Source organism: Amblyomma mixtum, chromosome 10, assembly GCF_055824585.1.
Source record: "Amblyomma mixtum isolate Tamu chromosome 10, ASM5582458v1, whole genome shotgun sequence".
Classification (NCBI taxonomy): Eukaryota; Metazoa; Arthropoda; class Arachnida; order Ixodida; family Ixodidae; genus Amblyomma; species Amblyomma mixtum.
The window spans coordinates 17,590,814-17,615,828 of record NC_143021.1 but is presented as its reverse complement, the minus strand read 5'-3'; the positions used below and the strand labels follow the sequence as shown (position 1 = coordinate 17,615,828).

Below are 25,015 nucleotides of genomic sequence, written 5' to 3'. Positions count from 1 at the left end.
TCTTGCAAGAAAGCCTTGATGTAATCAAAGGTACGCTTTCCGCAGTGAGTACCCTGTAGATTGTCCAGAATCTTGGAATGCTTCACGTTGTCGAAAGCCCCCTTCAGATCTAATGCCAGTATGGCCCTACTGTTTCGTTTGCGCGGGGGATCGATAACCTCCATCTTCAGCTGCAGTAACACGTCCTGGGTTGACAAGTGTGTCCTAAACCCAAACATTGTGTGAGGTATAATATTGTGGTCTTCTATATACGTAGAAAGTCGCATGTGTACCGCCTTCTCCATCAGTTTCCCGGCGCACGACGTAAGCGAGATGGGCCTGAGGTTATTGATGTTCACCTCCTTTCCAGGCTTGGGAATAAAGATGACATCAGCCGTCTTCCATGCCTTGGGTAACTGTCGACTTTTCCAGCATTCGTTGATGTACTGCGTGAGATGTTCAAGCGCTTGCTGATTGAGATTGACAAGCAATCCCACCGTCACCCTGTCGTTCCCTGGCCCCGTGCCCCGCCTCATGGCCATAAGCGCCGCCTGTATTTCCTCGACTTCGAACTCTCTGTCCAGGTCCGGATTGTCCATACCCTCATAATCCCGTACTGGCTCGTGGTCTTTCACTGTACAGAGGTACTTGCTCACGAGGGCTGCAACTAGCTGCTGGTCCGTGCCCGCGAAGCCGTGTAGGGCTCTCTTGAGATTACGTTGCTGATCCCCGCGAGACTTAGAGGGCTCTATCAAACATCTAAGAAGACTCCACGTCGCCTTGGTGCTAAGGGTGCCTTTCATGGAGTCGCATTTGGCCAACCAGTTGTTTTTGGCCAGGGATCGTGCATACTCTTCTGCTTGCAAGCTTAATTTCGCGATCTTGATCTTGAGCTTGCGGTTATGTTTTTGCCTTTTCCACCGCCGTGTGAGACTTCTTCTGGCCTCCCATAGATGTAGTAGGTGGTTGTCAATAGCCGGGACTTCTGATGTCTGAAGCGTACGTGTGAAGCGGTCCCTGACTCTAAGCAGCGACACAGCCCACTCCTCGTACTTTTCAATGGGCGCGTTGAGCGTAGAGTCTTCCGCCTGTCGGAACAACGACCATTCCGTGAGCCGTGCATTCCCTCTCGGTCAGCGATGCTTATTGTAGTCGAGGCAGATCTTGAGAATGCAGTGGTCACTCCCTAAGGTCTCCTACGTGTTGTGCCAATCATAGTGTATCGCTCCTTTAACCAACGAGAGATCTGGACATGTATCTCTCGAGACACTGTTGCCAATCCTCGTGGGATGCTGCGGGTCAGTAAGAATCGTCAGTGCTAGGTCCGATATGGCCGCAGCGAGTCTCCTGCCCTTAATATCCTCCTTACTATATCCCCACAAGAAGCTATACGCGTTAAAATCCCCCACAATGATGAGAGGTGCACTTTTTTCCAATTGCGCGGCCTTTTGGAAAATCTCATCGAAAGACGCACCCCTGTTCTTCTGTCGACTATATATGTTCAACAGCCGCCGCGGTGGCTCAGTGGCTATGGTGCTCGGCTGCTGGCCCGAAAGACGCGGGTTCGATCCCGGCCGCGGCGGCTGAATTTCTTTGGAGGAGAAATTCGAGGCCCGTGTACTGTGCGATGTCAGTGCACGTTAAAGAACCCCAGGTGGTCGAAATTTCCGGAGCCCTCCACTACGGCGTCTCTCATAGCCTTAGTCGCTTTGGGACGTTAAACCCCATAAACCAACCAACCAACCTATATATGTTCAACACATACGCACTTCTGCTAGTGCGTACGTTCGGTAAAAGCTGAATAAATGTATGTTCCACCTCAGTGACTAAATCCAGCTCAATTGTCACAGCCGTGCAATCCTTATGCACCAGAATGCAAGTGGATGAGCTGTTTTGATGCGTGCTGTATGGTCTAAGTTTGGCTTCCGTATTCACGTCCTGCAGTGCAATAATATCTGGTAATTTATCCAACGAATCTACGTATTTCTGTAGCGAATCCCTCTTCTTTCTGAACCCCCGGCAGTTCCACTGCAAAATCTGCAATTTAGGAGGGCGGGCCATGTTGAACACTAAAGGAAATCGCGCTTGGTGCGTCCGCCCCGGGGTTGGGCGAATCATCAGCTGCAAGCTGCCTATTAGTCACGCGGCCAGTTAATTTTGGAACCTTCGTCCGCGTACACTCCGCAAGCTCCTGAAGTTTCCGATCGATTCTGATTTCAAAGGCTTGCAGCTTAATCAGACGGGGCTCTAAGATGCCCTGTAAGACCCGCTCTACCGCTGCCTGAATGCCCCTCTCAATAGCTGCCTGAACGTTTTTTTCAATAATAATTTGTAGAGTTCCTTCCAGGCTCGCCTGTATATTTCGCGTTATGCGAGCTTCCAAACGCGGAAGGTCGTTCAGCAAACATCGCTCCACAATAGCCTCAATCCTGGCTTCTTTCTCTCTGACACCGGCCCCCTTATCGGTCTCCGTTGCCACTACGTTACTGTTTCTCTCCCCTTCCTCCTTTTTCTCACCCTGGGGGACAGGAGTTAGTGCCTGCTGAGTAGGAGGGAGGGAAGCATCCTCCTCCATTGCAGATACCCCAGGCGTTTCTGGCATATTTTCTCCCCCTGCCGATGTTCCCAGTTCATGACTTTTATACTTCGCTAGTTCCTCTTTCAATCTGCTATTTTCCTCAAGTTTCTCAACAGCCAACGTGGGAGGCGGGGAAGCGGCAACTTGTGCCCAGCTCACCTTGCTGCCCGCGGTCTCCTCCGATCCGGCTTTTCCCGATTTCTTGTCACCTGGACGACCGCTTCCTTCAGGCCCCTGCCGGGACGCCCCCGTTGCGGTCCTCGCTGCGGGACCCGGCGACGGAGTCCCCATTCGCTTCTTCTGTGATTGTTACCCAGGCCCTGAATTCTTCGGTTCCTCTCTGGATTTACGCTGGTTGCCGGATTTTCTTCCGCCAGGATTCCGCCCGGCTCCGGCACCATTCCTGTATTTCCAGGTGCAGTCCGCGGAGTTCGTGAGATGTCCGCCTCCACAGACTAGGCATCGGGGCTGGCACTCGTGCCCCTCTTCTTGGATGATAGTCCCACAGGCCCGGCAGAGCTTATCTCGTGGATTAGGGCAAACGTCCGCTCTATGTCCCACTGTTCCGCAGCGGGTGCAAGCTGGTGTGGTCTTCCGGTAGAGACGGACGGGCACAGCCTCTCCCCAGTAAAACACGTTGAACGGCACTTTACGGCCCTCGAATGTAATCACCGCCGCGTTCGACTCTCCTAATTTCCTCACACCCACCACGGGAGTGCCTGGCGAGTAAATAGCTTGAGCAATATCTGCTTCGGACACTTTGGAAGCCACTTGAATTACTCCACGGCACGTATTTTCGGGCATCTTGAGGTAGACCTGCACCGTTTGTAATTGGCCGCCAATCCGTAGACTGTCCACCGCGAGGACTTGCCGAATAAGCGCTGCGTCTCGGATTCCAACCGTGACTATGTTCTGATCCCACGCTGGCCAAATTGCAAGCGCTTGTGATTTGCGTTCGATGCCGGCCGCAGCATATGTAGCTTCTCCTATCTGATGGGTACCCTTGTAATTTGACAAGTTCAGCGTTCCCTTGGCTTTCAGGACGACAACAGAGTCCTCAGTGCCGAACTTGGGCACCACCTCTGGTCTCCAACGCCTCGGTTGAAGCGGTTTGCTTGGCGCCGAAGTGGGGTCGAGGCAGTCAGCAGCGTCTCAACCGCGCAAGCGTTCCTGGCGTTCCGAGCTCACGCGCTTCGCGGACGCTCGCTCTTGATCTTCTAATTTCTTCCGAATAGCATATTCGGTGGCTTCATCGAAGACTGGTTTCTTCGCAGCCTGTAGCTCCACTACTTGCATGCTTTCCGGGTCGTAGCCCCGTGCAAGACTCATGGTGGCCGCGCCTAGTGCCGCGTCAGCGGCCCGGCGTCGTCGCCAAGCCTTAGGCTTAGCAGCGGCGCCAATATGATCGACAGACACAACCCCGTAAAATCGCCAAAGGCAGGCCCACCTGGATGAAAATGGTGTCTACGGGTGCCTGGTAACCTGCTGGACACACCTCAACTAGTGTTGAGCAATGCAGATCGATGGTTTGGCAGTAGGACATCCGTTTCGCGGAGCCGACGTGAACCGCGTCCACTCTCCTTGGCGGCTCGCAGCGCCCTCGGGCTTGTCAGAGAATAAGCGCTCGCACTCACCATGGAAGGAGAAGCACCCAGACGTGGCTGTAGAATATATACCGATCCAGAAGTGCTAGCTTGGGAGTTGACCGAAAAGCAGCGAAGAAATGAAAAACGCCGAGCTAAACGTATGGCCGAAACGCCAGAAGGCCGGGCGGAATGCCTCTCAAACCACGCGTAACTGAAGCTTTTCGCTCCTATATCCAGACTTAACCAGAGCTGAGCCACTGCCAAATTTTTTGTTTATTTTTATATATTGTGTGCATACTGTAAAAAATGAAGTGCGTGCTATGATGAGAAAGCCTCCAGAAATACAAATCAATGATTAACTGAGAACGGGAAGAAAAAAATGAGGGGGCACTTTGTCTAAAGTGCGTAGAGGCGGAAGCGCTTTCCGCACCACTTTTACTGCCTCTGTGGCACTGGTGACGTCGCCACTGGATGACATCACACATATGCGAGTACTAATTACTGAGTAATGACAAACTACCAATCAATGGCTAATTACTAATTAATGACTAAATACTAAACTGCTAATTAACGACGCTTAAGCTTCGCCTTTAAGAGTGGAACGCGACAGGGTGTTGTAGCGCAGCCAGGGAGTCCACGAAACGCCACCACCCGTTCGGCGCGATGCGTTGCCCATTGAGCGCAACGCGTTTAAAGGAAAGAAAATGGAGCAGTAATTCTCTGTCAGCCGCCGCGGTGGCTCAGCAGTTATGGTGCTCGGCTGCTGACCCGAAAGGCGCGGGTTCGATCCCGGCCGCGGTGGCTGGAATTTCTTTGGAGGAGAAATTCTAGAGGCCCGTGTACTGTGCGATGTCAGTGCACGTTAAAGAACCCCAGGTGGTCGAAATTTCCGGAGCCCTTCACTACGGCGTCTCTCATAGCCTCAGTCGCTTTGGGACGTTAAACCCCATAAACCAAACCAAACCAATTCTCTGTCATCTCGGTGGACACCTGAACCGCACCGTACAGGGAAGGAGGAAGTGGGAGTGAAAGAAGAAAAAGAAAGAGGGGCAGTAATGAAGGAAATAAAAGTTGTATTTGAGGAAAGGAGATTACGCAGTAACTGTCTCGCATATCTCTGTGCACACCCGTCATCCGTTTGCAGAGGAAGGGAGGAAGTCGGAGTGACAGACGAGGGTCCGTAATGAAAATGAAAATTGTATTTGATTGGTTTGGTTTATGGGGTTTAACGTCCCTAAGCGACTAAGGCTATGAGAGACGCCGTAGTAGAGGGCTCCGGAAATTTCGACCAACTGGGGTTCTTTAACGTGCACTGACATCGCACAGTACACGGGCCTCTGGAATTTCTCCTCCAAAGATATTAAACCGCCGCGGCCGGGATCGAACCCGCGTCTTTCGGGTCAGCAGCCGAGCACCATAACCACTGAGCCACCGCGGCGGCAGAATTCTATTTGAGGAAAGGAAATTACTCACTAACTGTCTCGCACTCGTTCCTCGCGCATGCGCAGTTGGGGCTCTCCGGGGCTCCGCGAAATCGCTCACAACAAGCGTAGTGTTGCTTCCGCAACAAAATCGCTCGGATAGTCTACGAGGACTCTCGAAATAGCCCCTGCGCCGCCGAAGAGAAGGCGAACGGGCTGCAGGGAATCTGCTACCTCGATTGGCAGTTGTGCGTCTCCGTTGTGATTGCGATTTTAGAGGAAAGGAAAGGCGCACATATCGGTGGACACCTGAACCACGCTGAGAGGAAAGCGAGGAAGCTTGTAGTAAAGAGAGGAGACAGAAAGCGAGGCCGTAACCAGCTGTATAGCCTTCATAATATGAGGAGCCGGGCTGCGTTATCTAACAAAGAAGGATAACGTCTCTGCTGGTATGAAGACAGCGTGTTGTCGCTCGTAGCGATCCAACAATTTCCCAACCGTGCTGTAGAGAACAAAAACTACAGCTCGTCAGTTTCACATCAAGCAAAAGCAGACATCAGACGTAATCGTGAAGTGGGTATATTTTCAAGTATGCTCGCCCTGCAGACGCCATATGGCTCAGTGCAGGTCGATTGCAATGTGGCACTTTTAATATCCGCAGTCGGCACCAGGACCTCATTTCTTGGCATAAGCGGTTGGTGGAGCTGCTTGCTTCCGAGCCTGTAAAAAAGTAAGCGAGCATCAATCTAATGTGGTTCGACTGCTGTATAGCGCCCGTAAGTAGGGGTGCGTGGATAGTACTTCTTCCAAATCAAATCGAATGCCGGTACTGTAGCTTTGCTTCCGGATGGAATACGAATAGTTTAGTTAAAAAGGAATGGACTACGAATCGAATAGTGAGAGAACCAAATGAAATACAAATCGAATATTTTTACGAACATTCGTTGTTTGTGCGAATATTCGATGAGCAATCGTGAGAAACAGCGAAGTGCTGCTTTCGTGGTCATGGCTTCATCTGTTAAAACATGCAGCGATGATCTCCATTTGGGGAGTCGCAACACAGACAGTCAGTTAACTTTATTATTGTCAAGTTATGCGCATAGGAAAAGTCCTCTTTGGTGTTGATAATGGAAGATAATAAACTAGCGTCACATCTCAGTGCATGAAAAGGGTGAGAGCCACGCATGAGGCATGGCCTCCGAGGTCAGGCATAAAGGCCGGGTTTGCTAAAGGCCTGCCTGGGCCCTGCCGCGTCGTCTAATCTCTGAGGCCATGCATGAGGGTTATGAACACCACCGCGCGAATGGGCCCCACCGCGGCGCAGAAACCTCCATCCCGTGCTTGCTGATCGCGGCAACATGGTAACGCGGCGTGTATGGTCCCTGTTGTTAGAACACAATGCGGTAAGCCTCATTTTAACTTCGCGCCAGTTATTTGCAAAGCATTCGATAACTTGAGAACGTATTTGATTCGCTCGAATAATAGAATGGGGGGGGGGGGGTATTTGAGTGGGCATTCTAAATTTCTGAATAATCACTTACCCTACTGTCAGACATTTTCGTATACGCTTATGCACATGCACGAAAGAAACCTCATTTAGACGGCGGAACCAACAGTACTACGTGAACGCGATGTTGACGGTGCGCAATTATTGTTACGCGCGCTATCTCTCTGTGTGGTTCGAAATAGCCCTCAATCTCTCTGGTTCCGTTTTACTACCGTTCTATATATATATATGTTTTGACTCTCTCTGATGGGTTAATGTATATTTTCTCATTATATCCTGTCAGTGATTGTATATGGCACTGTCGTATGCTTGTGATGCACCCCCCCCCCCCCCCTTATGTAATGCCCCACCACCAGGGGACTTTAAGGGTTAATAAATGATGATGAACGCTTATGTTTGGTGTACGTTGCCATCTTTTGGGGTCATGCTGATTTGACATTCCCCCCTCCCCAAAGATAACATTGTACGTTCTACAGTGCTTCGAGTCTTCATTTGAGCAGACACTTCTTTTTCTCCTAGTGCAAACATGCAGAAAATTCGTTGCCAGAATCACAAGGAAAAAATTAATAGGAGGAACCCTGTCGACCGGGGCGCTGCGGTACCGTGAACGTTTCAAGCGTTATTGAAGGCCGATTAGAGGCAAATTCAAATGACGCCGTTGTGCTACGATGTTGTGAAAAATAACTCAAATTTAACCTTAACCATTATAAGAAGTTCATTCTAACCAAAAATATTGGCGTCGAAAAAGCACGGCGTCATAAAATTCACGCCGCGCCTTATTCGGGATGAGACATGTCTTATTATATTCACATCACTGTATTAAGATGTAAACATCTTACATTCGCAATCTGCCCCTCCATTTCATACGCATTTCTCCCGTAGGGAGTAGCAGGCCAGGGTTATGTTTTCGCTGGCCGACCTCTTCGTCTTTCCTCTCATTGACTTCACTTTCTCTCATTCGCTTCGCCAGAGCTGGAGTTACAGGAATGAAAAACTAAACCGCTGTTTTTCTTACGTGACGACTTCGGTCAATGCGCTTGCTTGGTCTTCGCCGAGTCGAACGACGGTTCGGCTTCTTATGAGGAAGGCGCCTCCTACGGTGTATGGGCTTCATAGGTCGGGTGATGACCGTACCCTCATTTTCCGAGGTCCCAATTCCAACCAATTCACCAGTGTACTTCTTATAGATATCCGAAGTCTGATCGCGGTCGTCTTCCTCATTGTCGACTTTACGATACTGCAGGCTAGCCGTCGTAACGTCATTATCATCCAGAGTCGTGGTAATGCGCTTACTTTTAGTCGGCTTCCCAGTTCTGGCCGTTATTTTCGTCAATTGCTTCTTGGTGCTCTTCTGCTTACTCGCGCCTGCTGATGGCTTCAGGCCTCTGAACTTGGCAAAATGTTTACCTGCGTCTCCGCTGTCCACCTCTTCGATGTTACTGTCGTGCAGTTCATCCTGAACTAATGCGGTTGCCCAGATAGCGAGAGTGACGAACACGCACAAGACCAACACAAAGACCAATAGCGGCATACAGTCAAGACCCTCGGAAGGCAGTCCCTCAGCAGGGGACGAGCGGGGAGACGCTCGCCCTGCGTCACCGGTGGCCACTGATGTCGGCAAGGGCACTACAGGGCACGGCGAGGCCAACGCCAAGTGGGGGCAGGAATGATGGGCTTGGAACGGCGCATGTCCGGCTGGGATGAGCTCAGCAGTGGAAGACAGGCAGTACTCGGTCAGTGCGGGCGGCTCCGTGTAGTAGCGATGCCCACGGGCAGTGTTGAAAAAGCTGTCGGAGAAAACCGCCTCGTTCCGACCGCGGCGGACATTTCCGTAGTTGTTCATAGCCTGAAGTGCACAGAAGGACGCCGAAGGTTGGTTGGTTGGCCTCAAGAAGAACGGCACATACCCACTACGGGGGAGTGGCCAAGACACAGGCGGTGAACTGTTGGAATGATTAGGAGCTTTAGAGGAAAAGGAGTATGAATAGGGTATAGGCTGACAGATTGGACGACGCAATCTCCCAGCTAACAGGACGCAGATGGCCGTGTTTCTTTTTCTTTGTAAATGGGTACCGCGCCAACAACGCCATCTTGCAGATGTTTTCCTAGACGGCGGTATAATTTCAGTACATTTGATATTTTAACGGTAAATAGTCGAGACATATCATAATGAAGGCAAGGATATACAATAGCGTATTGTCAACAGTTATCGTGAAATACTGTCAATGCACTTGCCGTTTACCGGACCCAACACATATAAGAAACAAAGAGGAAGAATCGCCTTTATCGCGCAAATCGGGACAGAAACAGAGAGAGAGAACTTAATAAGCTTTTTAAATGTAAGTCAAGTCAGGTTGGCGGACTGCTTAGTTAGTAATCCGGTGATTTCCATTGATTTCTGGACCTGTCCTCTGATATGACGCTCGTCCTCCAGACCATTGCTTGTCAGGGCTGCCTTCCACTCCTCGTACGATGTCTGTGGAACTGTTAGGTCGGGTGATTTTCTTCCGCAACTCCATGAAATGCCGCTGTTTTGGCCGCTGAATCTGTATTATGAAGCTGAAATCAGCGGCTGAACCAGCGTAGGGTGCAATACTGCCCAATGCAAAGAAAAAACACTAGTTTTTTCTCCCCCTTATTCCTGTGTTGCTGGGTGAAGCATCTTTCCTCCCTGCTCCTCCGGCCAGAAGGAGCGACAAGGCCCCGCATTCTTCCACGAAGGCAGCTCCACGGCCTCGCCGTCGCCAAACTCAACTCAGCTCGACACGTCTTTGCATGCAGGACAGAAAAAAGCAAGAGTCGCATCTGGTTATTGTATTTCCTTACTTCTTACAAGTTCTGAACATTCTCCGTTTTTTCGTGCGGCTTCCACTCCCCTCTTCTGTTTTATCTTATCCATATATATTTCTTTATGTTTTTCTCTTGCATCTACTTATTTCTGTACTCTCTATCCGTTTCTCGCACACCTGTTGTGTGTCCAAACCCTACAAGAGTGGAACTACCTGCGAAGACAAATCACTGTTGAAAAGATCGTTCCCCCAGTCGAAACATCGAGTGAAATACATGTATGTTTCCTTCAACGAAGCACATACTTCGCTATATGCGCGCGCGAACGCACGCACGCACGCACGCGCACGCACACACACACACACACACACACACACACAAACACACACACACACACGTACACGTACAAGCACACGCACACGCACGCACGCACGCACGCACACGCACACACACACACACGCACACGCACGCACGCGCACACACACGCACGCACGCACACACGCGCACACGCACGCACGCACACACACACACAAACACGCACACACGCACACAAACACGCACACACACACACACACACACACACACAGATGTATACAAGCACACAAACACACACACAAACACACACAGGTAAAGAAGCAAAAGTACGTGCCACGCGCTCACACATAATCCCTGGCAGCAAAGCGGCCACCCCGTCCGCAGTTCAGATGGTAGAGACTTCATCAGTGACGTGTGAACGACCTCTTCTGAGCGTAGGCGTCGATCGGCACTAGAGCAGGAAGGGGAAAAACGGTAATTGACGGGAGATATTGGTTGTAATACTCAGCAAAGCGGAAAGTTGGGCAAGTTGGATAACGTTCATGATGTAAAAAATAGCGCACAGGGAACACACGGGACGGAAAGTAAACGACGCAGACCTTGTAATACCTTGTAAGGCCCAATGAAGCCATCGATAAACTTCTCGTAGAAGACAGGGGCGCGGGCAGGTGTAAACAAAGAACTTCATCACCGAGTTCAAAGGAGACAGCACGGTGGTGCTGGTCGTAACGGCGTTTCCGTTCTTGCTAGGCGACTTCAGTGTTGATGCGCGCAAGGTGAAGACAATGGGCCATACGAGAAGCAAACTGTTCGCCCTGTGACTTGGACGGAGAGACGGAAGTGGTGAAGAAGGTAGCGTCGAGCATAAAGGAAGATTGCCGGCTGTAGACCAGGAAGAAAGGGCTGTAGCCAGTGATACACTGAATGGCGGAATTGTATGCATCGAAGACGAAGGCCAAAATGTAGTACTAGATCCTGTGGTCGGGAGTGAGGTATAAAGATGATGTCGGACAATACGAGGGGACAATGCTCGATGAGGCCAGTGGTTTCAAGATGACAGCTGTTGTTGGGCTCGACGCGCCGTCTGCAGCGACGACAGTGGCGCCAGCGGGACTGGGCTACGTGAATAATGGCCGGTTTCAGCACGCTGAGTGTGTGTGTGTATTTGTGTACGCGTTTGCTTCCGGTGTCCCGTTCTGGGAATTGTTTTGGTCGCGCACACGTGCGCCCGCCGGTGGCTCCTTACCCTCTCCTTCGAGGTCGAGAAACGGCCGTCGCCCCCTCCTTCACGGCCGAGAGACACTGCTGGCTAACCTTTGCGGCAGCCTGTGTCGGCAGCTGCGGCGGGGGGAAAGCGTGGCGGCGCAACCAGGGGACGGAGGCCCCTAAATCGGCTGTCGGCGGAAACGCGTCTGTTTGGATTCTCAAGTTCACTCAAAACCGACAGCGGACCGACAACGAAAGGGAGTCCATCACGGTGCGAACGGCTCCGACTTGACAGCGAGAATGTGTATATCACCTTAGTTGCCGCCAAAGGACTCCTAATTCCACGGAACGATGGGTGAACAAAATACACAAATCGACCATCTGTGCGTGGGAGGACCGGCGAGAGTGTGAATGTCCCGCCTTTTTGTCACGGTGGGAGGGTCGGCGAGAGGGTGATGTTCCGCCCTTTTGTGGGCGGGTTTCGTCAAGAAATGTGATTGGCGATGTTCGAACAACCAAGTTTCCCCAGATGGGTACCTGGGGAAATGAAAATGTATAAAACGTGGCTTCAGTGTGCTTCTAGAGGAGAGACTCCTGATAACCTGCTATGTAAATAAAATCGTCTATCTTGTCTGGCAGTAACCGGCTGCATCTTATTCCGCACGTTGCTGGAGAGAAGAACAACTTCGGAGACCGTCCCGAGGTACGAACTACAGTGCACTAACATATCTGGCGCAGTCGACAGGATCTCCAGCGATGGGCAAATGAGAGCAGCAGCGGTGGACGGCGGACGAGACTGGTGGCGTGGACGGCGGACCCGAGAACGTCACTGAGGAGCCAGCGGCCTACCAAAGGCAGTCCCTCCAGATCTGTGGAAGAAGAGAGCACCGCGGAGCGACTCTTCAGAAGTCAGGCGAGTGCCTCTTGGTTTCCTGTCGGGCGCAGTTGATGACAATGCCATATAACTTGCGAGACAGGGAGGTTAACACCACAGATGCGGAGTCGGACGGGGTTGAAAGCTTGCAGGAGTTGGCGGTGACCAGTGACGCGGTGGGGGATCTGAGTAGCGCCATGGAGGAAACAGCGTCGGAGCAGCAGATGAAAATGCTGGAGCTTCGATTTAAAATTGCTGAAGCCGAAAAAGAAAAGCAACGATTAATTCTGGAGAGCCAGAAGTTGCGAGCCCAAGAGCGGGCTGAGTCCCACGAAGAATGTAACAGCGGAGCGCTAGCTGTGGATAGGTCAGAGGAGGATAGGCGCCTAAAATATGCATCCTTATTGAAAGGAGTACTAGCACCGATGCCGAGTCGGGAATTCCTAGTGCCCGGGTGGTTTGAGGATGTGGAGGCGACTCTTGATTCATATGACGTCCCGTCTGAGTGGCGGGCCGGGCTTGTCTTGCCGCAGTTGAGTGAAAGAGCACGCGGATTGCTTTCTACGTTGACAGCCGAAGAAAGAAAGGACTATAAAAAAATGAAGCAAAGTATTCTAGATGGATTGAGGTTGTCAGCAGCAGAATATAGAAGGATGTTTGAGAGGTCGGCAAAAGCAGCAGATGAGAAATGGGGCCAATTCGCAATCCGGCTGGGAAACTATTTTGAATACTATACAAAAACCTCGAAGGCTACCACTTTTGCAGAATTAAAGCAGTTAATGGTCACAGACAGGTTGAAGGAGTGCTTAGCAGCTGAGGCACGAGCCCATATTGTTGTCAATGAGAATCAGAGGTTCCTTTCTCCGGGCGAAGTGGCCAAGCTGGCGGAGAGTTTCGACGAAAGCGTGAGATGCAAACCAGGGTCAGCAGCTCATTTGGGAGGCTATCGAAAGAGGCCGAGTGGGGACCAGAAGGAGCGGGCCGGTGCAACACCTCATCAATGGGAGAATTCTACTTTAAGAGGAATGAAAGGACGGTGCTTTGAATGCAAGTCACCAAATCACTTCGCTAGAGATTGCCCTCTCAAAAGGACAGGGGATAAGGCAGGCAGACGAGGCCAAGAAAAACCAGGAGACCGCGCCGTGGTGGCTAAAGTGAATGCTCATTTGGAAGAAATAGCTCCCGCGAATGAGGTTGGCATGCAGGAAACAGAGAGGGTAGGTAGGAATTGCCTCGAAACAGTAACATTGAGAAGTTCGGAACAAAGCATTAATGCTGTGATTGATTCCGGGACTGAAATGACTGTTATCAGGCGAGCTCTAGTGCCGAAGTATGAGGCAGCTGGTTCCACAATAAAACTGAGGGGAGCTTTCGGCGACGAAGTAAGAGCTGAGCTTGCATATGTGCCTCTCAGAGCAACAGAAGGTGCACCGTTTGTCTCGTTCGACAAGGCACAACCAGCTTTGCTATGTGCGCTGACCGACAAACTGTTGGCCGGAATAGACGCGCTCATAACTCCCGCAGACTACAGACAACTCCTTGAAGAAAGGGCAGTTGTAAACGAAGTTGTTTCAGAGGCAGAGACCGAAGGCGGTGAAAAGGAGACGACAGAGCATAAAACTCAGCAGACGGGTGCGTCCTTGGCGGTTACGGGAACAGACGAAGAAGCCGAGAAAAGGCAGAGCGCTCGGCAAGTTTTCCGTGAGGCTCAGGAAAATGACTCGTCGCTGCAGGAGGCTTGGAAGCAGGCTAGAGCTGGCACACATGGAATGATAATCCAGGATGAGTTACTCTATCACCAGGAGCACGTAGTGGGACGGATGTGCACACAGTTGGTGCTGCCATCGCATAAACGACAGGAAGCACTAGTGAGGGCACACGATTCGCCTTGGGCAGGACATTTGGGAGAGCGAAAGACTTTGCAGCGCATAAAAATGTCATTTTATTGGCCGACCATGGGCCGGGAGGTCAAGGAGCATTGTCAGTCCTGCCACCAGTGCCAAATCAGGGCCCCTATGAAAACACAGGACCGCGTACCCATAACGGCATTGGCCAGGCCTAGTGCACCATTCCAGGTGGTATACATGGATTGTATCGGTCCACTGGATCCACCATCAGCAAGGGGACATCGCTACGCACTATGTGTAGTTGATTTGCATACTAGATGGCCTGAGGTTGTTTCTTTGAGGTCGTTAACAGCTAAGGCTACCTGTGACGCGCTCACCCAGATATTTTCCAGAATGGGAGTGCCAGAGACCATATGCTCAGATCAGGGCACAAATTTTACATCAAATTTAACGCAAATTATGCTGCAGAAAATGGGAGCGACTCCCAGATTTTCCACTCCCGATCATCCACAAAGTAATGGACTGGTAGAGCGGTGGAACGGCACTTTTAAAAGGATGCTGTTTCACATTATAAGCGAGCATGGACGTGAGTGGGATCGAATGGTGCCATTCCTGCTTTGGGCTTATAGAGAGGTGCCACATGCCATCACGGGTAAATCACCGTTCGAGCTTATGTATGGTAGGATGCCTGTAGGACCTCTGGCTATACTGCAAAAGACGTGGTCAGGAGACTGGGTTGTTCCCGACTCATTGGCAGTGCCAGCAGCAGACTATCTCGAGAAATTGAGAAATGATCTCGAGGAAGCCAGTAGGGAAGCGGCAAAAAGTAGCGAGCTCACGCAGCAAGCTTATGTGGGGAGGTACAACTTGAGGACCACCGACAAACAATTTTCTCCAGGTGACCAGGTTCTTTGGCTGGAGAAAGAAGGCGATGGGAAGTTAATGGCACACTGGAAAGGTCCAGTAACAGTTGTGGAAAAGGTGCGGCCATATAGCTATACGATTGAGCTAAGTGATGGCAAGCGCCGATCAGTGCATGCAAATAAGCTTAGGCCTACTTAAGGGAAATAAATAGCGCACAAGAGAAGACGGGACAAGCGAGGAGACACAGACTTTTTTATTTCACACAGACTTTTTTATTTATTTCCCTTAAGTATGTCATACCAACATGCCCAAGCCTCGTCTCTTCTATTTATTTCCCTTAAGTATGTCATACCAACATGCCCAAGCCTCGTCTCTTCTGAAGCTTAGGCCATACAACGCGAGGGTCAACACTGTAGGCATAGTATTTGAAGGCGACACGGAGTTTGGAGAACTTCCCGCGTGGTCAGATACAACGACAGCAGTTGAGCAGCTGGAACGGGTAACTCTCAGCCATTTAGATCTGCTGCAGCAAAGGCAGGTAAAGGAACTAATCGGGAAGCACTGTGAGGTGTTCAGTGATAAACCTGGCCGCTGCAACTGGGGAGTGCACAAAATCAAGCTAAAAGATGGGGCGCAGCTGAAGCGTGCGTACCCTTACAAGGTGCCCATGGCACTAAGAAAGGAAGTTGACCGACAGGTGGCAGAGCTAAGGTCGTGGGGTTTGATATATCCGATAGAAAGCTCCCATGCACATCCCGTGGTGTGTGTTGCTAAGAAAGATGGCAGTGTCAGGTTATGCTGTGACTATCGCAAGCTGAATGAAGCAACGGAGCCTGATGCGTTTCCTATGAACCTGCCAGGTGACCTAATTTACGAGGTAGCGCAGGCGAAGTACATAACCCTGCTCGATATGCTAAGAGGATATTGGCAGATTCCGTTGGACGAAAAAGCCCAGGAGTACACAGCATTTGTCACCTCGTCTGGACAGTACGCTTGGAAGGTTATGCCGTTTGGACTGAGAAATGCGGCAAGCACCTACCAAAGAATAATCAATCAGATCCTTGTACCACACCGTGAATATGCGTGCGCATATATAGATGACATGTGCGTCTTCTCGCAGACATGGGAAGAGCACCTCGAACACCTCGGAAGGGTACTGGCTTCGCTAGCTGCCGCAGGGCTCACAGTTAATGTCACTAAGTGCCATTTCGCGCAAAAGGAAGTGCGGTTTCTGGGTCATATCGTGGGGTCAGGAAAACACGGCGCAGATCCAGAAAAGCTTAGAGCCATTCAAGAAATTCCTGTACCACAAACAAAAAGGCAGCTGCGTAGCTTTTTGGGGCTAGCAAATTATTACCGGGATTACGTTCCGGAGTATTCAAAGGTGGTGCTACCACTGACGAACCTGACTGGAAAGCGCGTGCCTCAGAAGATACCGTGGGAGGAGGATGCCGAGGGTGCTTTTATAAAGGTAAAGGAGTGTTTGACAAAGGCCGCAGCGTTGAGCACACCCGATCTGAACAAAGAGTTCATTCTGGCCACTGATGCTTCAGATTATGCCGTCGGAGCATGTCTAGCACAGTTGGATGACGAAGGAAAAGAGCAACCCATTTCATTCCTGAGCAAGAAATTAGGCCCGGCCCAGTCACGATGGGCTACAATCGAGAAAGAAGCCTACGCCATCATTTGGGCGCTGGGAAAGCTTGACACGTGGCTGTTCGGTGCACGAATCAGGGTAATTACCGACCACAATTCCTTGAAATTTCTTACTCTGACCACGCCACTAAGCGCGAAGCTGATAAGGTGGGCGCTGGCTCTCCAGAAGTACAACATTGTAGTGGAGTACAAAAAGGGGTCTCTAAACGCAAATGCCGACGCTATGTCGCGTATGGTCGCCAATGACGAAAGCGAGTAAGATACCGTCGTCCGTTTTCGCGGCCTCGGTTTGCGAGAGGTATGGCATTGTTGGGTGCTGCGTTGGCAGGGGACCGAGGGGTACTTGTTGACAGATGAAGTGGGAGCAATGCGTCGAGCTCCTGCGATTGTTGTGCCGCACAGTTTTGTGGGGAGGTGTTGGGCTCGACGCGCCGTCTGCAGCGACGACAGTGGCGCCAGCGGGACTGGGCTACGTGAATAATGGCCGGTTTCAGCACGCTGAGTGTGTGTGTGTATTTGTGTACGCGTTTGCTTCCGGTGTCCCGTTCTGGGAATTGCTTTGGTCGCGCACACGTGCGCCCGCCGGTGGCTCCTTACCCTCTCCTTCGAGGTCGAGAAACGGCCGTCGCCCCCTCCTTCACGGCCGAGAGACACTGCTGGCTAACCTTTGCGGCAGCCTGTGTCGGCAGCTGCGGCGGGGGGAAAGCGTGGCGGCGCAACCAGGGGACGGAGGCCCCTAAATCGGCTGTCGGCGGAAACGCGTCTGTTTGGATTCTCAAGTTCACTCAAAACCGACAGCGGACCGACAACGAAAGGGAGTCCATCACGGTGCGAACGGCTCCGACTTGACAGCGAGAATGTGTATATCACCTTAGTTGCCGCCAAAGGACTCCTAATTCCACGGAACGATGGGTGAACAAAATACACAAATCGACCATCTGTGCGTGGGAGGACCGGCGAGAGTGTGAATGTCCCGCCTTTTTGTCACGGTGGGAGGGTCGGCGAGAGGGTGATGTTCCGCCCTTTTGTGGGCGGGTTTCGTCAAGATTGGCGATGTTCGAACAACCAAGTTTCCCCAGATGGGTACCTGGGGAAATGAAAATGTATAAAACGTGGCTTCAGTGTGCTTCTAGAGGAGAGACTCCTGATAACCTGCTATGTAAATAAAATCGTCTATCTTGTCTGGCAGTAACCGGCTGCATCTTATTCCGCACGTTGCTGGAGAGAAGAACAACTTCGGAGACCGTCCCGAGGTACGAACTACAGTGCACTAACATATCTGCTGTAGGATGTCTTGTGGATGGTGCTGGCTGCGCGAAGTACCTCCTCAAGTACTTGCGAAAGAAACGTCTTTCCACGGTCGCTACCCGGAATACGGGGAGCACCATGGGTCAAGATCATCACGCGGAGAAAGAAGTCGGCAACTTCAGAAGAGGCACCGGATCGTAGATCGGCTGTTTCAGCGTACCGTTTGAAATGGTCAATGGCGGTAACAACCTAACGGGAGCCGGCTAGCGTGGTGGGTAGAGGGCCAAACAAGTCGCTGACGATAGCGCCCAAATTCACAGATGGGCAGGGAAGAGGTTTCAGGGGGCCAGCAGGGGGAGACTGACCGCTTACGATGCTGGCAACAGGAACAGGATGGTATGTACTTGGCCACGCTTGTAGAAAAGCCGGGCCAGAAGTAGCGGCCGTTGATGCTGTCGTACATTTTGTGGTGACCTAAATGACCGGCAGTGGCGTCGTCGTGGGAAACCTCTAAAACTCGATGACGAAGGGACCGAGGAACAATGAGAGCCCACCGGTGACCCGTATAGTGGTAAGTGTAGCGGTAAAGTATTCCTGTAATCGGAACTGGCGGAGCTAACGTCGCAAGCGACTGTTGGGTTCCGCTGATTGACCGCGGAGACGAGCAATGATTGTGCGGTAGTAGGGATCAGCCTGCGGCAGGGACGGGAAAAATAAGTGTGGGTATCCACCGGAGCCACAGCGATGCGTGCAGCATCCAGGTGATCAGCGGAACGCAGACGTGAAGGACAGAGTTTGGATGAGGTCGCAGGTGGAAGTGCGGGAGCAGAAGACAACGGGCAGCGAGAGTGGGCGTCAGCATCGAGCTGTTTTCTGCCGGATTTTTAGGTGATGGTAAACGTGTACTCTTTAATGCGGAGCACGCAGCGACCCCTTGGCGACCGGGTAGGTTCTTTAACGTTGACAGCCGGCCCAGTTCTTGGTGATCTGTAATTATGGTAAAATGGCAACCATACATGTAAGGGCGAAATTTTTGGGGAGACCAAACAAAAGCGAGCCATTCTTGTTCTTTTATTGAGTAGTTACGCTCGGCTGCAGTTAGGGAACGGCTGGCGTACGCCACAACTTGCTCTTCAGACGTAGCGGAGCGTTGCAAGAGGACTGCGCCGATCCCTTGTCCACAGGCGTCAGTAGGAAGAATAGTGAGCACTTCCTCATCAAAGTGGTGAAGCATGGGAGGGGAAGTCAATGCCTGCTTGAGGGCATGGAAGGCCTCTTCACATTCAGTGGACCACACATAAAGGACTTCAGAAGTCAAGAGTTTGTGTAATGGGGCTGAAATAGAAACAAAGTTCCGTATAAAAAGCGGAAGTACGACGCCAGACCAAGGAAGCTGCGGAGTTCTTTCTGGCGTTGCGGCCGAGGAAACTATACTACAACCGCAATTTTTTCGCGATCAGGCTGGATTCCCGCCTTGCTAACGACATGACCTAGAACTTTGATGGTCTTGTTGGCAAAATTACACTTCTTGGTATTAAGCTGAAGAATGGCACGATAACAATTAAGCATTTCATCAAGCTTCTGGTACGCTCAACTTCATGAGGCACTGCGGAAATGGCGGCTAGTTTTTTGAGCAGAACTTTTTGCACCATCCTCCTGCCGCACCTGCTCGGTGGAACTTCCAAGACGGTTACTTTTTTCTTGTTTCAGCACGACAGAAGACCAGTACATAGAGCTCGAGGCCTAGCCTCTCTACAGAACGACCTTCCCATTTAGACGCTAGATTTAGACGCTAGACGTGAACCCAAAGCAAAACATCTTGGGTCTATTAAGACGCGTTCGGAGGCATGGCACCTCAGAAACTGCAGCGTTGACAACTTATGGGCGGTAATCAGTGGTGAGTGGGAAACACTGCGAGCACGCATTGACTTCGTTTTGACACTTTACGAATCAATGTCTCACCGTGAAACTGCTGTCATTGACGCCGGCGCAAATTTTGTAAAGTACTATCCTCGCGATCTGTGATTCGTGGTGAGCAAGCATGGGGACCAGTATGTTCTTTGATTACTTTTGACAAAAATAAATTGTTTGTTAGATACTTGTTTATTCTTTCAACCTTCTTCATTACGCAAATGAAGCTAGCATGAAAGGGCAGAGCTTTTCTATTTCACAAGGCCCGCCACCTCGAACCATACAGCTTTTACTTTATTTTATTCGATACTGGTGTATCAAAATTGTGTAAGAATTAAAGTAAGCAGCAGACTGCTGCTATCGCAAGGAAGTTGACGGAATGGAGTATTTAACCCTTGTACATGTAGGAGTTTAATCTAAACTGGACTGCATCACATGCAGCGCCTTACGCGTCAACTGCGCCTTTCGCGCATTACTATTACGCTTGCAATATCGTGGTGCAGCGAGTCCCATTTGCCTCGTCGTATCTCGGCCGCGCACTGAAGAAAAATTCGTTATTCGCTTTCCCAGATTCCTGAATGTTTATTGATGAACATTCTGAGGTGTGTCTAGATGAATATTTCTCCTGCGTGGATCTGTACCAAACTCTGACCAGTCCCCAACAGTGCGTGCGTGTCACTGCTTGAGACGCAACAGCGACAACATCTGGTCGTTTAGCAACACAGGAAGAAGAGGTTGGAGAAGGAAGAAGTGGAGTGGTGGCGGTGGGCGTGTGGGTTCATTGGTTTCAACGTTTTCTTACTTTCGTGTTTCAACATGACCACCGACAACGAACAAGATGACCTGCGCCCCTACTTTACGGACGATGAGTGGACCAAGATGCCCGACTGCATGAAGCAGCGCTACGTGAATATAAAGCGGAACTACGACACGATGGTCACACTTGGTGAGTGCAATCATTAATGTCTTTCTAACGAAGTTTCCCTGTCGGCGTTATCGCGTCCAGGGAGTGTTAGTTTCGCAGCGTCACTGTGTTCTCAAAATATACATGAGATTGGACAGCTGGATAAGCAGCGTTGAAAGAGTTCACGTACAGAGGGAAAACACATGTCTAGAACGACCGAACTGTGTGTTCCGCAGCTCCTAAAGCCGCAGCGACGAGGGCAGCAAAATATGACGATGAAATCCTATGAGTTTAAACAGACAATTTTTAACCAAATGTTATCGCTAGATATCGCGCGTCCAGCCTGAAACACGCCCAGAACGTGTTCTAGGCAAATGGGTTGCCCTCTGTGCGTGCATGAAATATAAAAAAAATGTTCACATCGTTGGAATCAATAGGCAAGAGAAAAGTATGCACCGGTAGGTCCGCATTCACTGTAGTGCGCTTGCTCTCAAGGCGCAGGTTCCTGGCCTATGGGTAGATTACCAGGAATTTGGGAAAGCACCCAGCTAGTGCCGCTAAGCCTAGAGGTCTATCACGCTCTGTTCCGGAGCCACTCGGCCATGCTCTTTCTTTCTTAGGCCACGGATGATGGCAACGCACTATTTCCAAACGTTCAAAAGCATGGGCCAAACGCATACTGCACACAGAGTTCACGATGAAGTGCAGGAAGACAGGAGGGTATGCGGACAGTGAGTTACCTCCGGCTGCAAGGAGCGATGAGTAATTCCTGACGTAGAGGCAGGGTTGCCGAATCGCAAGAAATTTCCCATATGGTGGGAAAATTGGAACTGCAAATGAAATGCAAAGGAAAGAAAGCCTGTGGGAAAATGTGGGAAACTTTTCAGATCCCGGTAAAACTGTTTTCTTCGATGCTGCGCTCATACAAATCAACGCTGCATGAGCTAAGATCTCCGAAAAGGTGCGGTCAGTCGTCATTCTTGGCTCCATAGCATTAGCTGTAGTTTAATGGCTAGAATATATGTGGCATGAAAATTTATGCCGGTGTATTTTTGTCAGCTGAGAGCTCGCGCTTGATGGCCGTGTGCCTCGATGACATGCTGTTTCCGGCCTCACAAAGCAGGAACTTTGAATTCATACCGGTGTTCCTTGACATAAGCAAGGTGAAAGTCTACTCCTTAACTAGTCGCACGCAGTCACCTTATCTAAACGAACTTTTTGCTCTGATTGCTGGTGTGAAGGCTAAGAAGAGAAACGGGACGGGCACGCATTTCGTTGTTGCAATCGCGATTCTGCGCATGGCACTCCGAAAACGCTGGCTCGAGCGGAGAGCAGTTAACTTTACTGTAACAAAAAAAGCACATGCAGTTCTCCGTAAGTGACACTAAACTAGCTGGAAAAACTTCTTGTTTGCGCAACGTGCATCAGACTAAAATCAGCGTGATAAACGTTTCTTTCCTGCTGCTTCAATGAAAAATTTCTAGTTTTTGTCTATTTACGGTCAAAACAGAGGTCTCAATGGCGCGAAATCGCCAAAGGCAATAAATCTCTTGCGATAATTTCGTTCATTTTGTGGTATTAACAGCTACAATAAAGACGAAATCTCGAAAAACTTCTTTTAGGGGTCACCTTGAATGAATACCATTTGAACATGTGCAAGGCAAAGTTTTGGCTTCAGGTAATGATGGCTGTTCAACTTTATAGGGTTGAGTATGTGGGTATGGGGTGGCAGCGGCTGGAACAGGACTGGGTTAATTGGAGAGATATGGAAGAGGCCTTTTCTCTGCAGTGGGTGTAGTCAGGCTGATGATGTTTATGATGATGAGGGCTTCAGAGACATATGAGCTGTGAATTTATTTATTCTAAATGTATTGACCGTTTAGAGTCAGTTAAAAAAAGCAATACGATTCATCTTCGGCCGGTACGATCGCATCTTTTCACATTCTTCACATGGGCACACTTCGTCTTTGCAAATGTTAGAACATAGGCGCGCACGTGAACGCATCATTATGCTGCACAAGATCGCTCTCACGTGATCACATCATTCAGGCACCCTTCTCATTTGTGTCCTCAAGCGAACGTGCAACTCAACGGAACCACCCATTAAACATTGTTCCTTTCAAACCGCATTTAGACTACTTTAAATTTTCTTTTTTCCCTCTAACTCTTGACCTTTGGAATCGATTGCACGGCTCATTTAGCTCGGTGCCAATTGAAGAGTTCGTTGTTCAGTTGCCTACCAATCTGACCTGTTGATATGTTTTTAATACTTGTGTATTATCTATTTCTATCTACCCATGTTACTTGTCTTTACTAATGTGTGTACCCACTCCTTCTATGTCTCTCCGCTGAGACAGCAGTATCTGTAAATAAATAAATAAATAAATAAATAAAGATTATTTCCCGTAATTGCCCTAAAATTACTTGTCCACAAAATACCTTGTTGGAAAAAAGGCGAAATTTTGTGTCGCGAAGGCGGAAAAAAAGCCAAGTGAGCAGTTGGCAACACTGCCTAGAGGGCACCAAGTGGGGAGTGCTTACGGGTTGCTGCTAATCATGGGGAGTAAAGGCCGTCGGATCCATCTAAGCGCTCGTTGGAGGAGCCATCGGCCTGGGCCAAACCTAAGGTGGGTGCGAACACCGAGTTGCGGATGCGTGGGCCCCAAGCCACCCGTGAATTACATGATCCTCAAGTACGGCCTCGGCCGCTCGTGAAAGACGCAAGGGGACGTATTCTACAAGCTGTCCATTTTACATCGTACATTTTGCCTACATTTGGTCATCTGCCATTGGTCTATGAGATATACCCAGTTCATTTTGTCCTCTGCCATTGATCTATGAGATCACCCAGTTCATTTTGTCCTCTGATATTGATCTATGAGGTATACCCAGTTAATTTTGTCCTGTGTCATTAGTCTGAGATAACCCAGTTAATTTTGTCCTCTGTAATTGGTCTATGAGATAACCCAGTTCATTTTGTCCTCTGTAATTGGTCTATGAGATAACCCAGTTCATTTTGTCCTCTGCCATTGGTCTATGGGCTACACCCAGTTCATTTTGTCCTCTGTCGTTTGTCTATGAGATATACCCAGTTCATTTTGTTCTCTGTCCTTGTTCTATGAGATATACCCAGTTCATTTTGTCCTCTGTCATTAGTCTATGAGATATACCCAGTTCATTTTGTCCTCTATCATTGTTCTATGAGATATACCCAGTTCATTTTGTCCTCTGTCATTAGTCTGTGAGATACACCCAGTTCATTTTGTCCTCTCTCATTGGTGTATGAGATATACCCAGTTCATTTTGTCCTCTGTCATTAGTCTATGAGATATACCCAGTTCATTTTGTCCTCTGTAATTGGTCTATGCAATATACCCAGTTCATTTTGTCCTCTGTAATTGGTCTATGAGATATACCCAGTTCATTTTGTCCACTCTCATTGGTCTATGAGATATACCCAGTTCATTTTGTCCTCTGTCATTGATCTATGAGAGATACCCAGTTCATTTTGTCCTCTGTCATTAGTCTGTGAGATATACCCAGTTCATTTTGTCATCTGTCATTGGTCTATGAGATATACCCAGTTCATTTTGTCCTCTGTCATTAGTCTATGAGATATACCCAGTTCATTTTGTCCTCTGTCGTTAGTCTATGAGATATACCCAGTTCATTTTGTCCTCTGTCATTAGTCTGTGAGATCTACCCAGTTCATTTTGTCCTCTCTCATTGGTGTATGAGATATACCCAGTTCATTTTGTCCTCTGTCAGTCTATGAGATATACCCAGTTCATTTTGTCCTCTGTAATTGGTCTATGAGATATACCCAGTTCATTTTGTCCTCTGTAATTGGTCTATGAGATATACCCAGTTCATTTTGTCCTCTGTAATTGGTGTATGAGATATACCCAGTTCATTTTGTCCTCTCTCATTGGTCTATGAGATATACCCAGTTCATTTTGTCCTCTGTCATTAGTCTATGAGATATATCCAGTTCATTTTGTCCTCTGTCATTGTTCTATGAGATATACCCAGTTCATTTTGTCCTCTGTCATTAGTCTGTGAGATTTACCCAGTTCATTTTGTCCTCTCTCGTTGGTGTATGAGATAGACCCAGTTCATTTTGTCCTCTGTCATTAGTCTATGAGATATACCCAGTTCATTTTGTCCTCTGTAATGGTCTATGAGATATACCCAGTTCATTTTGTCCTCTGTAATTGGTCTATGAGATATACCCAGTTCATTTTGTCCTCTCTCATTGGTCTATGAGATATACCCAGTTAATTTTGTCCTCTGTCATTGTTCTATGAGATATACCCAGTTCATTTTGTCCTC

General features: G+C 49.6%; 3 protein-coding genes and 1 pseudogene across 3 annotated transcripts in view; 2 read left to right on the top strand and 2 right to left on the bottom strand.

Moving 5' to 3' along the window:
* Positions 1-1,669: 1,669 nt before the first annotated feature.
* LOC149325243 (uncharacterized) lies at positions 1,670-4,278 on the bottom strand (annotated as a pseudogene).
* A 1,842-nt stretch (positions 4,279-6,120) lies between these two features.
* Positions 6,121-8,914, bottom strand: LOC149325242 (uncharacterized). The gene is made up of 2 exons (XM_089564211.1): positions 8,095-8,914; positions 6,121-6,284 (listed from the first exon to the last, which is right to left on the bottom strand). The coding sequence occupies exons 1-2, from the start codon at positions 8,912-8,914 to the stop codon at positions 6,121-6,123; spliced, it is 984 nt and encodes a 327-aa protein (XP_089420337.1).
* Positions 8,915-12,258: 3,344 nt separating this feature from the next.
* LOC149325241 (uncharacterized) lies at positions 12,259-19,615 on the top strand. The gene is made up of 2 exons (XM_089564210.1): positions 12,259-14,408; positions 19,579-19,615. Exons 1-2 carry the CDS (start codon positions 12,328-12,330, stop codon positions 19,613-19,615), a joined length of 2,118 nt encoding a protein of 705 aa, XP_089420336.1. The 5' UTR covers positions 12,259-12,327.
* Positions 19,616-20,595: 980 nt separating this feature from the next.
* LOC149325240 (histone-lysine N-methyltransferase PRDM9-like) overlaps positions 20,596-25,015 on the top strand; it is a 46,425-nt gene continuing 42,005 nt past the window's right edge. Inside the window, exon 1 of the mRNA XM_089564209.1 lies at positions 20,596-20,725. Coding sequence (XP_089420335.1) covers positions 20,596-20,725 — 130 coding nt within the window. The remainder of the gene's footprint in view (positions 20,726-25,015) is intronic.

What these genes read in the sequence shown, in the direction of transcription:
- LOC149325242 (XM_089564211.1), bottom strand. Translation starts at nt 8,914, where the DNA reads ATGAACAACTACGGAAATGTCCGCCGCGGTCGGAACGAGGCGGTTTTC. An exon ending in AAGCAAGCGCATTGACCGAA is followed by an intron (nt 6,285 to 8,094) that starts GTCGTCACGTAA and finishes ACTTTTTTACAG; the next exon opens with GCTCGGAAGCAAGCAGCTCC.
- LOC149325241 (XM_089564210.1), top strand. Translation starts at nt 12,328, where the DNA reads ATGACAATGCCATATAACTTGCGAGACAGGGAGGTTAACACCACAGAT. An exon ending in GCACTATGTGTAGTTGATTT is followed by an intron (nt 14,409 to 19,578) that starts GCATACTAGATG and finishes TTCTTGTTTCAG; the next exon opens with CACGACAGAAGACCAGTACA.